General features: G+C 53.8%; 1 protein-coding gene across 1 annotated transcript in view; it reads right to left on the reverse strand.

Annotated features, from left to right (window-relative positions):
* Positions 1-5,782, reverse strand: part of HDAC11 (histone deacetylase 11) — a 12,405-nt gene extending 6,623 nt beyond the window's left edge. The window contains exons 1-2 of the mRNA XM_007449156.1: positions 5,640-5,782; positions 3,248-3,348 (exon numbers count right to left, since the gene is read on the reverse strand). Of these exons, the coding sequence (XP_007449218.1) occupies positions 3,248-3,325 (78 nt within the window). The 5' untranslated portion in view covers positions 3,326-3,348; positions 5,640-5,782. The remainder of the gene's footprint in view (positions 1-3,247; positions 3,349-5,639) is intronic.
* Between the last annotated feature and the right edge of the window lie 6,484 nt (positions 5,783-12,266).

Consider the following 12,266-nt stretch of genomic DNA (forward strand, 5'->3'; position numbering starts at 1 on the left):
AAAAAAAAAAAAAAAAAAAAAAAATCTAGGTCAGATCACGTCCCCCTGCTTGAAACACTCCTGGGCTCCCACCTCCTTCAGAGCAAAGCCACAGCGACCACAGGCCCTCCGTGGCCTGGCCCCGATCATTTTCCGACCCCACCTCTTACTATCTCCCTCCCATTCCTCCCATCCAGTCGCTTAGTCCTCGCTGCTGCTGGAACACACTGGAGATACTCCTGCCTCAGGGCCTTTGCACTTGCTGACCCTTCTGCTCGGAATGCCCTACCCCCAGACGCCCACCGAGCCCACTCCCTCAGGGCCCTCAGTCCACGGTCACATGGCAGTGAGACCCCCGGCCTCCTATTTTGAAGGGCGGTCCTCCCCACCCCCTTTCCCACTGTCCTTTCCCTAAGGCACTGAGCGCCTTTTAACACACCAACTCCGTCCCATCAAGAGAGGGATTCAGTCTCTTCTGTTCCGCCATCACCCTACACCCAGAGCAGAGCCTGGTGCTCTAAACACTCGCTACATAAATGTGTCCCGAGCACTGCCCAGAGCAGGGTACACAGGGACTACATGTCGGGTCTGCGTCCCACCACCCGGCTCCCCACAGCAAACTGTCACAGGGTCAGCACAAGGCAGGAGCCTGGCCCTGGCCCGACCCAAACCCCACCCTCAGTGGGGCTGACTCTGGGCCTTGCACACAACAGGCGCTCAATAAACACTTGTTTCCCTGAATGGACGTCACCTGGCAAACATCAGGCCACTGCACCTCCTTCAATGCCCGGTGTATTAAGCATTGAAGGCCACACCAGTGCAGGGCCAGGCATGAGCCCGGAACACAGGTATGGGGCAGTACGGGCAGGGCACACACAGGACCGCTGAGAAGCAGCCCTGGGGGTCCTGCAGCAGAGAAAAGAGGAAAGAAACGTCGTGGACTTCAGGGGCCAGGGGGCTGTTCCCGAGAGCAGCCCCTAGACACCACACAATGCCTGGAACGTGCATGGGTCTCACCTGAGCGTCTGGGGCACATGACCCCACATCACTCTCCTGTGGCACCTGGAACAAAATCAAAAGTCCTCCTGAGGCCTGCAGGGCTTGTGGACCAGGGCTGCTGGCCTCCCTGACCACATCACGTGCCACCTCAGCGTTTCATTCCCTTCAACCTGGCCACTCAAGCAACCCTCTCCCCTTCGGGAGGCCAAGCCCCCTCCCTCTCCAGGCCTGAGACTCTGGACTTTCTTCTTTTAAAACTCCACATGAGTATCACCTACTCCTCATTCTTTGATCTCTGCTCACACCTCACCTCCTCTGGGAGGCCCTCCCTGACTGCTCAAGCTAAATGAGCATACCTCTGCCTAATTACCCTTTTTTTTCCCTTCATAGCCCTTGGTGCTCTCTGAAATGCTCCTGTACGGTTACTTCTTTATTTTCAGTCTTCTTTAATGAAATACAAATCCATGGGAGCAGGGAAACTTGCTTATTGTTTTTTTTTTTTTTTTTTTTGCACCCAGTACCCAGTCAGTGTTCGATATAGACGTGCTGCGTGACTGAATACTTCTTCACCTTAGTAGGTCATGTGGAAACCATGTTTCTCCTTTTGCTCTGGCTGCCAGGGAGCTCCAAATACATGGCACAACCATAGCATCTTGGTTATGTTGGCATATCTGAAGTCTCCTCCTGTCCTTGACCTCAATTTTCTATTTGGGGCTCTACTTGTTTGCATTATTGCTTATCACATAGTAAGCTGCCTTCAGGCTTCTGAGGTCCCAAGGCCAGGCATGCAGTCAGTCCCACACCGTTCAATGAAAAGCCCCTCAAACGGAGGGAGCCCTGGAGCCCATCCCCCATCCCCAGCGTTATCCTGGCACTGGCTCCAGCCTGGCGCCACTCTGTTCTGGTCTCTCCCTGCCCCCACCCTCACCCTCTGCACTCTGGCAGGCATGTCCTCCTGACCGAGCTGCTGGGCTGTGACCACACATGTCCGGGCCCTGGGAAACCAGAGCAGCCAAGTGCTGGGCTTCGTGCCAAGGCCTCGCACACCTCGCTCTCCCGGGAGCCAGGTTTCAACCTCTTCCTGGTAATCTTTCATGAGCTCACACTGTCACGGATCCATCTAGAATTCTCACAGCTCAGGCCGGCATGGAGGAGGACGGAGGGCAGCTGCCGTGGCCTGGAACCCGGAAGACCTGACCGGATGCCCTGCCTGGGGTCTCCCCCGGGCCTGCTGGACTTCCCAGGTGACCTTGAGCAAGTGGGGCCTCTTTCTGGGCCTAGGTGTTTCCACCTATGGGGGAGAAGCCTGGTGACCTCTGGCGCCCAGTCTAGCTCTGAGTCCAAGATGAGTCCTGCTGGGAAACCTAGCGGTCAGGGGTCAGGACTCCACGCCCTTGGGGACAGAGAACCTGTGGCACCCCTGACGCAGCAGGTTCTGAGGCCACCCCGAGCCCAGCCTGCCCTCTTCTCCCACACAGGGGACTGACTGAATGCCTCTACCCTCAGAACCACACTGACGAGAGCCATGCAGCTCCTCTAGAAGGAGGTCACCACGGGCAGACCCCATGTGCTCTGCAGGTGGGATTCAAAAATCTTCCAATGAGTTGCTACATTAAGAAATCAGGAACTGTCACTTAACCATCTGGATTTCTGGCTTCTCTTTGAAAGCTGGGCCCATGGTGGAGGCTGGGCGGCAGCCACCAGCTTGGGAAGGGCAGGAGCTCCAGCTGTCCCAGACACCACCCACCACTTGTTTATGTTCCCGGCTGGGCCCTGGGGCGTAAAAACTCAGTTTTCAGCCCAACAGTTCCCGACACGCCTTTAGCTGCAGAAGCCCTTGAAACGGCATCTTATACTTTAGCCCAAGGTAAAAATAGGCCAAAGTGGAATAGCTTTGGTTGAATGGGGACAAGGGACTGGGGCCCCCCCACCCATCATCCCAGCAGGGGTCTTTGAGGCCTGTCCACATAGCACAGATTGAAAGTCACTGACGCAGAAGCCCAAAACCCCAATGAAGGTTCAACCCCCACCAAGTGGCCATCCCTGCTTTCATACTCCCAAGGATGGGGAGCTCACTATCCCCTGGAGTAGCCTAGCCCATCCCTGGTATCTGCCTTTCTAGGACACCTCTCTCCTGTTGGGGATCACAGACTCACATGCTCCCCCTGCATAGGGACAGGAATGGAGCCCCTCGAGGCTGTGCATCCCCAGGCTAAGCGGCCCCCTCCTCCAGCCCCTCCTTCTGGCTGGCAGCCCCCAGGCCCTGTACCTTCAGCTCGTTGAGATAGCGTCTCGTGTGCACCACCAGCAGGTCTTCGTCCGAGGCCTCCCGTGCCTCCACCAGCATGCTGTCTGATAGAAGTTTCTCTTCTGAAACCACAAAGCAGGCCCCATGCATCCCTGCCACCTCCAGGCCAGGCCCAGCCCCAGCCCCTCCCACAGCCTGCAGACTAGACCTCTGGCAGCCCTGTCCCAGGACAAGGTGGGCCCTGCTGGCTTGTGGGCGGCCTGAGAACGGGCCACCTCTCAGGCCAGTGGGAACAGAGGCCATGCCCTCGGGCCAGGGGACATAGGACGTTGTGCACAGCGATCCTCGTGTTTCCCGGGACACTGACAGCCGGGAGGCGAGCTCAAGTGTGACTGGACACCTTCTAGAGGCAGGTAGCACACGGGTCATTAACGCTGACTCTCAAGGTGAGAAAAAGCTCTTCTGATCGATTCTCCCTCCACCTTGGGATGACATCATGGGGGGTTTGGTATACAGGGGGCCTCTCTTTAACACCTGCCTGACCCTTGCTCATCTCCCTTTTTTTAACCCACCAAAAGGAGCAATCAGTTTCACAGTCCGCAGCAACAGTATGCTGCCTGAGCTGAAATAACACTGTTGTTTTCATTGCATTTATTTTTTACCATGACCTTCTATTTATGGCAAATGAAACTGGCTTTTTCCATTTAGATGACATAATGTTTCCTTTTAAAACAGGTTGATTTAAGTTTCTTAAAACAAAGGCTAAGTCAATAAAAACTATGAAGTAAATAATGGAACAGGTGGTATGAGGCAATGGCAAGGTCCCAAGAGTGGTTTGCAAATGACTGATGTTTGGGAAAAACCGTGTTATTTCATTACCACATACACATACACCAGACAAGACTTGCTCCCTTTTGCAACAGAAGAGATAAGGCAGAGAGGACGAAGTGCTCTAGGGCACAGTGACAACAGGACCATGATGCTCTGGTTCTACGGAAGTCGAAGGACAAGGTCAGAATCTAGGGGACCTATGCTAATGTGTCACTCTTAGAAACCAACCCTGGTAGAAACCAAATAGTTCCATACACTTCTCACAAAGAGCTCCACATACAGTAGGTATCCGCCCCGCCCCAAACACTCCATGGCTCCCCACTGCCTTCCGGCAAGGAACCAGATGTTTTCTTGGCGGTGTCCAAGGCCCTTCACCATGTGGCCCTGGCTCCTTTCCACCCACATCCTCAGAGGGAACTCAGGAAAATGGTCAGCTCAGAGTGAGGGGGACAAGGAACCCTTATGTTGCGCTATTGGGTGACACAGGAGCCCAAGAAGGGGCGATGAACACAGAGACTCAGGACCACTGGAAGCAGAGCATAAAGGACCCCATTCAGGAAGGCATGAGAACAGCCAGGAGAGAGGCAGGATGGCTCCGCTCACCTCACCAGAGCTCTTGCCATGGCTGCACACCACTTGCACTCTTTTCTACTATGCACTCTGGTCACTATTACAAGTGGAAAATCAGTATCCCTTGCCATAAACAGAAGTTAACCAAAAATAAAAACAAAAAATATAAAAACAAATAACAGTGTTATTAATCTCTAATTTGACTCTATTTTCTGCCAGGTGCAGAGGCTGAGGCTCGCTCTAGATTTGTTGAAAAGGGAGATGGGCTTAGGTGTTAAAGACGGGCTAGCCCCACAGTGAAACTTCCCCCAGGTGTCATCAGAGGGATTGTGCGATTTAAAGATATGCAATGTTTCATCCTATGCCAGGTAACATTTCAGGTAATATTTCCTACTTCCCTCAGTTAAAGAACCCACATTACAGGGAACTAGAATATTTTTTTTCACCAGCCTACTGTGATGCCTGAATTTTCCACATGAACCAGACCCCTAGATTACAAACCACAATTGAAACAACGTGCTCCCCAGAGCACCACCCCACTCAGGGGATGAGCCATGAAGCGGACGAGCCTGGGGCTCTGAGGTCCAGGCCCCATTCCCCCACTCAATAGCTGTGTGCCTTTGGGCACATTTTCTAACTCTCTGGGCCCCAAGTTCCTTCATTTGTAATCTGTGAGGTTGGAGCAAAGGTTGTCCACTTCCCAGACTCTAGGAGCTTATGGGCTATGGACAATGCATTCCTCCAAGCATCAGCTCCCCTTCTACTGGGTCTCCAGGGGCAGAGACAGGACTTAGGTCCACAGCGATGGAGAGCCAGTGAAGGTGTGATACGGGAGCATATCATGCTTAGAAGTCTGTGTTGGGAATATCCTTTTGACAGCACGGGTGGGAGGCTGTCTCAGGGCTGACGCCGGAGGTGGGACGGCCTGACGCTTGTGTCGGGGAAAGAGCAGCGGGTGGTGGCGGGTGGGCTGGAGAAAGCAGATGTAGGGTCCGAGTGGGGCTTTCCATACCTTTCAGGAAGCTGATCACTTTGCCCCATTTTCCTGCATCAAAGGGGTGCAGTTTCTCCAGCCCCAGGAAGGTTATGTTGTAGCGCGGTGAGTACACGATGGGCCAGCGTGACTCTGGCACATGCTGGTACAGCTGGGTTGGGTGTGGCCTTCCATGGGCACAGGGACAGACATGCACAGACAGGAAGAGTCTCACTGTGGGAAGCAGCTTCCCCTTCTGCGCCAGCAGGCTGGGATTGAGCAGACAGCCCTGACCCAGTACCACCAGCTCCCTCGGTGGCAGAAAAAGGGCCACTTACCAACAGCAACAAAAGTAATAATAGCGGTTCCTTACTGAGCTCCCTGAACCATTCAACCCAATCCTCACAGCAGCCCTGGGGGGTAGGCACCACCATCCCACGGGAGGCTCGGGGAGGGAACCAGGTGCGCCCAAGGTCACACGGGTCTGTGGAACAGCAGATGTGAACCCAGGTGTGCCTGGCTGTAAGGCCTCAGCACCTCACCTCCACATGATAACAATTACATCAACAGCTCTGTGGCGTTAGGCCTAGCTTTCCTCAACCGTAAAATGTGTGGCTGTTGAGAGGAATGAGATAACGCATTTAACAAGTGAGCACAGAAAGCGCCCTTTCCCTGAGAGCTGAGGTGACGGTTCCCAGAAACAGCAGGTCGGGTCTCACGCAGGCTGAGGCCCAACCCGGAGCCAGGAATGGGGTCACCTCGGGCCCCGCCGCGCAGCTGACCCCCATCACACCTCCGCAGCTGCCGCACAGGGAACAGAAAGCCGGCTGCCACTGCGGGGGCCTCCGCTTAGCTGGTGGGGCCCGAGGGCAGACGTCAGAGCTGCGCCTGTAGCGAGCCCCCGCCGGGACGGCGCCCGCGCCGGCGCCCGTCCCGTGGGCCGCAGATTGGCTGCGCTGGGCTGGTCCGGCACGCGGGGCCGGCCTGGCCACGAGAGGCCCGAGCGCCCCTCACCCGCCATACCTGGGCCCGCACCTGGCGGGCTCGCCCGGCCGCCCGCGCACTGGTGCCCCCGCCCACCGGGACCCCCGGGAACACCCCCGGGCTTGGCCCGGCGCCCCATCCCGCGCCCCCATCCCCGCCCCCACCGCACTCACATGCCGGGGCCGGGCCCTCCCAGCGCTGCCACCACTCCGCGACCGGGCGGGCCGGGGAGAGGCCCCGCCCAGGACACGCCCCCGGCCTCGGTCGTCTCCACTGGGGGGCGGAGCTCCGAAGACGGCTCCGCCCCGCCTCCACTCTCGCCTGCGTCACAGCACAGAGTTCTGGAGTCCCGCACAGAGCGCCTCTGCGGGAGGGAGGCCACGCCACCCAGCGCCCTTCAAGCGCGAAGTCCCCCCTTCCTCAGACTAACACCCAGTGAGATCTCGCCCGGCTCGGAAGCCGCGCCCCTTATGGGGAGGACCGCTCGTCCCAGAATTGGAACGGGAGGCATCGCCTCGCCCCATGGGAGGGGCCAGTCTATGCCCCGCCCCCGGCCGCCAGGCCTTCCTGCGCGGTCTCAGGGCTTGGGCGTCCTAGGTGTTAGGGACGCCGGGCTTCCCGGCGGACTCCGAGGTGGAGCCGCTGTGTGGCCTTGGGCAAGCGTCCGGGCTCTGTGGTCTCTGTCTCCACCAGTAAAATGGAAGAGTGGGGGCCGTGTGTTCTGGCCCTGACATCTCCGACCTAATGGGACGCATGACCACGCTGACTTGAGGCCACCCACTCCCCGCCACTGCCCAGCCCCATCTGGCGGCTCTGACATGAGACAAGCGCTCTCCACACAGTTCTTTAGGCTTTCTGAGCCTCAGTGACCTTACCAGTAGAGTCAGACTGGTGATTCAGTCTTCAGGGTACAGTTGTTTATCTGCGCACTCACCCCTCCCCCACCCCGAGAAACCAAGAGGAGCCCAGTAACAGCTGAGAGTGTCTTGGGGCAGGATCCTGGGAGGAGGCCCCAACAATAGAGCCCCAGAGGACAGAGACAATGGGCTTCTCTGTAGGCCCAGCTGCCCCGCCCACCAAACAGAAGCAGCTGACCCCAGGGCTGCCAGGAGCAGGGCAGCTGAGATCGCAGTGTCGGTGTGACGGGGGTGGAGGTGAGGGGGCACCATGAAGGGGAAGGGCACAGACGTTTGAACAGTGCCCTCCACGTGCCCATCACCTGATTGCACGATGACCCTGGATTCTCACAACATAATCCTATGAGGGTTACCATCATCACCCTAATTTTATCATGAGGTAACTGAGGTTCAGGTCTGGATTAAACCCAGACAGCCGCCTGCCTGCAGCGCTGTGGCCTTGGGTAACTGGCTTCGGCTCTCTGGTCTTTCATTTCTGTGTCTGAAAATGAAGTGATGCCTGCCCCTCCACCCATGGGGAGGCTGAGAGAATCCAAAGAGATAATCATGCTAATTATTATTTAAATAGCACATAGCTTGTGTTAGGTTCAATTCTAGAAGCTTTATGCTCATTTGATCCTTACAGCACCCCTAGGAGTGGAACTATGGTTATCCCATTTTATAGATGAGGAAACTGGGGCACAGAATGAAGTAATTTGCCAAAAGGTCAGGGATGTGGAGAGATAAAATATAGCCACAGAAAGAAAAAATTAATATTTAATAACAACAAGGGAGAAAGTGCACACAGTGGTCCTGTGTCATTGAGAGAGGCTGACTTCATCTCAGGAGCTTGCTCTGTGGTTTGGGAAGTCACATGGATGAAACTGTTGTTGAGAGAACAAAGATCTGGGGCAGACTGGATTGGAGAGCTGAGGCCATAAAGAGTGGGATTGCTCTGGGGAAGAGGGTTTTTTAAGTTGTGTCCTGTGTGGCTGAGGAGAGAGGCGCTCTGAGGAGCCCTGGGGCTTGAGAACACCTTCAAACCTCCATGCCAGCCTGGACCACCTACACACGCTATTACCTCTGGGAGAAATAAACTATGTTATTCGTGCTGAGTGTTTCGGGGCCTCTTTGTTACAGAATCCTAGTCTATCTGCTCACCAACACACCACGCTGGGACAAAGCAGCGAACCCAGCAGGCAAGATCTAAAAGGCTTTGTCAAGCTCACAGGTTAGGGGGAGAGACAAATCTTAACCTACCCAGGAAACAAATAATCATGATTACAAAGTGTCGAGAAGTGTTGTGAAAGGGACAAGGTGTGATTGTGAGAGAGAATTAGGAAGCCCCTGATTTAGACAGTGATTAGGAAGGCCCCTTGGAAGAGATTATTATTTTTCACTTTTTAACCATGTATATCTTATTTTAAATGACAGTGCGACAAAACGAGACCCTGAATTATCGAACATTTATATTGTTTCCCCCCTTTCATGAAGTCTTGGAATATATTTCAACTGAAAGTGAATAAGGAGCCCCCAAAACATGACACTTCTTTTGAACAATACAGTTATACAAAGGGCAACATGAACTGTAGAAATGTACCAAAGGTGAGTAATAATTGGCACAGACCCAAGATTTCAGTATTAGTTAATACTAGTTAAATTGACGTGGTTTTAAAACCATGCCCTTTAAGTTCATGTAAACACCCTCTTTCCATTCCACTGCTGTACCTTGGCAATTTTGTCCATATTTAACACCACAGCAACAATAACAACAATGATATTAGCTAGTGTTCGTTAAACCCTGAATCGGGGCCAAAGCACTGCCAAGTATGTAAAATGTGTTTTGCTATTTGTTTATTGGTGAAGAGACGGTTTTTTAAACAAGCAAAGAAAACTGCAAGTGCAGAGGCATGGATGCCAGAAGGAGCTTGTATTCAAGAAACAGAAAAAGGGGAGTGTATATTTTATTCCTGCCACAATGTGAAACTGTAAGTAATAGGCAGGGTCTCAGGAGAAAAGAGAGGACCCACTCAGTGGTTTATTGAAAACAGTTTAATGAAGGGGTAATTTATCTGAAGTGTGTGTTTGGAGGTGTTCAGGGTGTGTAGGAGAATCAACAGGGGATGGTACAGTACTTGTGCTGGCAACAGTGGGAAGCCTTCATCCCCTAAACCTGAAGAGAGTGGGGGAGGAGTGGTTTCTGGAAGAAGTGAGAGCTGCAGGTATGAGTCAAGAATCCTCTGAGAAGAGCAGCGTTTAGGGAGATTCAGCCACTGCCAAAACTGGGGGTTGGCAGGGAAAATACCCCAACTTTTCTCTCCTCCCACCCTCCGATGCCCACCGATGCTTCCCATTGGCTGTCTCCCACTGGTGCCTCCCATTGGCTAGGTCCCATTGGCTATCTTCCTTTGGTGCCGCCCATTGGTTGAAGCCAACTTGGAGCCTAGCCTAGGAAGCCCAGGTGATGATGTCCACAGAGGTGAGCTTCATGAGGGGACACAAATCAGTGTGGAAAGCTGTAGCAAGTGCATCTGGGGGATGGGGATAAGCGGAGAATAACCACTGGTGTTCTAGGTGACCTTGGAGATTTCTGCAGACCTTTCTGAGCCAACTTTATAACAGGAGTGAGTTAGACTTGAAAATCGACCCTGTCCCCAGTACTGTTGACCCAGAGCACGCACAGGGCCTGTCACCATGGAAACCTGAAAGTCGGCTTGGCCACCTCTGCCTACCATCCAAACCATACCCCAAATCAAAGAGCTGGTCCAAGAGCTGACCAGGTGGCGCATCTGTAGAGCCTCAGGCCTTAGCCTCAGACAGACAGGTTGGCAGGGCCTTTCGAGACCAGCAAGGATGTTTGGACATACTGGGTGGGATGAAATCATCGCTCCCATCACTGGGCTCCTAGCGGCAGTTTGCTCCACCAGGGAGGACTGGCCCTGAGGGAACTCGCTCCACCGCTATGGCATCTCAGCCCACAGCTGCCTGGTCTCTGTCACTTGAGGGCCCGGGAGGCCAGCAACAAACAGCGCACAGGCACTCGGGGTGTCCCTCAGCTGCACACATGGAGGGACACACACCCCACAGCCACAGGTAAACACCCACCGCATTACACCCAGATGCACACAACAACGCATGCGCGCCCACAGCGCGGTCCACCACGCCCAGCCCGCGACCCTCCACCCCGGCCAATTCTTCCGTTCTTCCAGTACCGGTTTTCCGGACTGTCCCGGGATGAAGGTGGGATGCCCCTCAGTGTGCCCCTGTGGATCCCTGATGTCTGCTTCATCGAGGTGCCTCTGCCCCAGAGGGGGATGTTCCTGGAGCACAGATCTTGAAGGAAGAAAGGAAGGACAGTGGGCAGGAGGGAGGGAGGGAGACAGAGACATAGATGTGCGATAGCACGATATAAATATGTCAGGGGCAGATTCAGGTTTTGTTGGGCCCGATGTTTATTCACTGGGGGAGGGAGAAGTTTTTCCAAAAAAGGAGACTCAAACTATGAATACAGATTAGAGACAGACCTTGGAAGGGGCCTGTGTCAGTGAGGGCCCTGGAGTTTGACAGTAAAGCGACTTCTAACACATGCGTCAAACACAGACGTGTAAGCCCATCAACACATGTGGGAGCAAAGACACAGGTGCCCGGACTCCAGACCCGCTCCAGGTGGCTAGCAGGGGCTGGGCCCCTGTGGGGACCAGCTTCAGAGACCCCTGCAGCCCTCACTTGGAAAGCGGGCTTCGGCCCAGCGGCTTCACGCCAATAGTTTCCTCTCGGAGCCATCCCCATCTGTGTTCTTGCTGTTTCCAAGGAGTGGACCCTGCTCCTGCCTCCTCACCTGGACCCCAACTCCAAGCTCACCTCCCCCATATGAGCTGGCTTCACACCAGATGGGCAGGACGAGAAGGGGATGGCAGCTGCCTCTGGAGAGAGGTTCCTGCTCTCAGTGAAGTGGACCCCCCCAACCCACCTGTCCCAGCCCTTCCGCTGAGGATGGCAGACAGGCCCAGAGAGGGATGGCGTGAGTTCTTTGCGGGTCCTTGTGGGGAACAGCTGTACATCTCTCACACACACACACACACACACACACACACACACACACACACACACACACACAGAACCATCACACATTTGTCTGGAATGCAAGAGGTTTTACAAGGTTTTCTTTTTCAATATAGAAAAAAATTAAGAAAATGAAAATGGCTTGTAATGCCACTGCACAGATAATCCCAGTGGCATTTAAAAAATAAAGTTAATGTACACGCACATGTAGAAAATGTAAACAGTTCCCAAAAGATAATAAAATAAAAACTAAAAGCTTTTCTATCACGGTCCCTCTCCCTGGAGATGATCGTTCTTTGCGTTTCCTTCCTGAATACTTTGGTATAGCAGCGTTTTTACTGATTAACAGAGGATCACACTCTGCCCACTATTTTGTACCTTGCAAGTTTTGCACCTAAACTATATCTCTGCCGAGCTCTCCAGATCAACACGGCCTGATCTCTACCTTCTTTTTAATGCTTGTACTTTATTCCCATTGTAGGATTGCATTCTCTTGTCTATGCGTGTTTATTTGCAGTTTCTTTGCTGTTACAAAGCCCCAACAGCAGCTCCTTGGTATACCTGGATGTACGGAATTTCCACAGGGTCAGTTAGAAGTAGAAACCCTGGGGAGAAAGGTCTGTGCATTTTAAATTCTGGCGGAGATTGCCAAAATGCTCTTCAAAAAGGTGGCACCAATATCCACTTTTATCAACAATGTAAGAGAGAGTCTGTCTCCCTACAC

The sequence above is a fragment of the Lipotes vexillifer genome, unplaced genomic scaffold (assembly GCF_000442215.2).
Source record: "Lipotes vexillifer unplaced genomic scaffold, Lipotes_vexillifer_v1.1 scaffold2162, whole genome shotgun sequence".
Taxonomy (NCBI): Eukaryota; Metazoa; Chordata; class Mammalia; order Artiodactyla; family Lipotidae; genus Lipotes; species Lipotes vexillifer.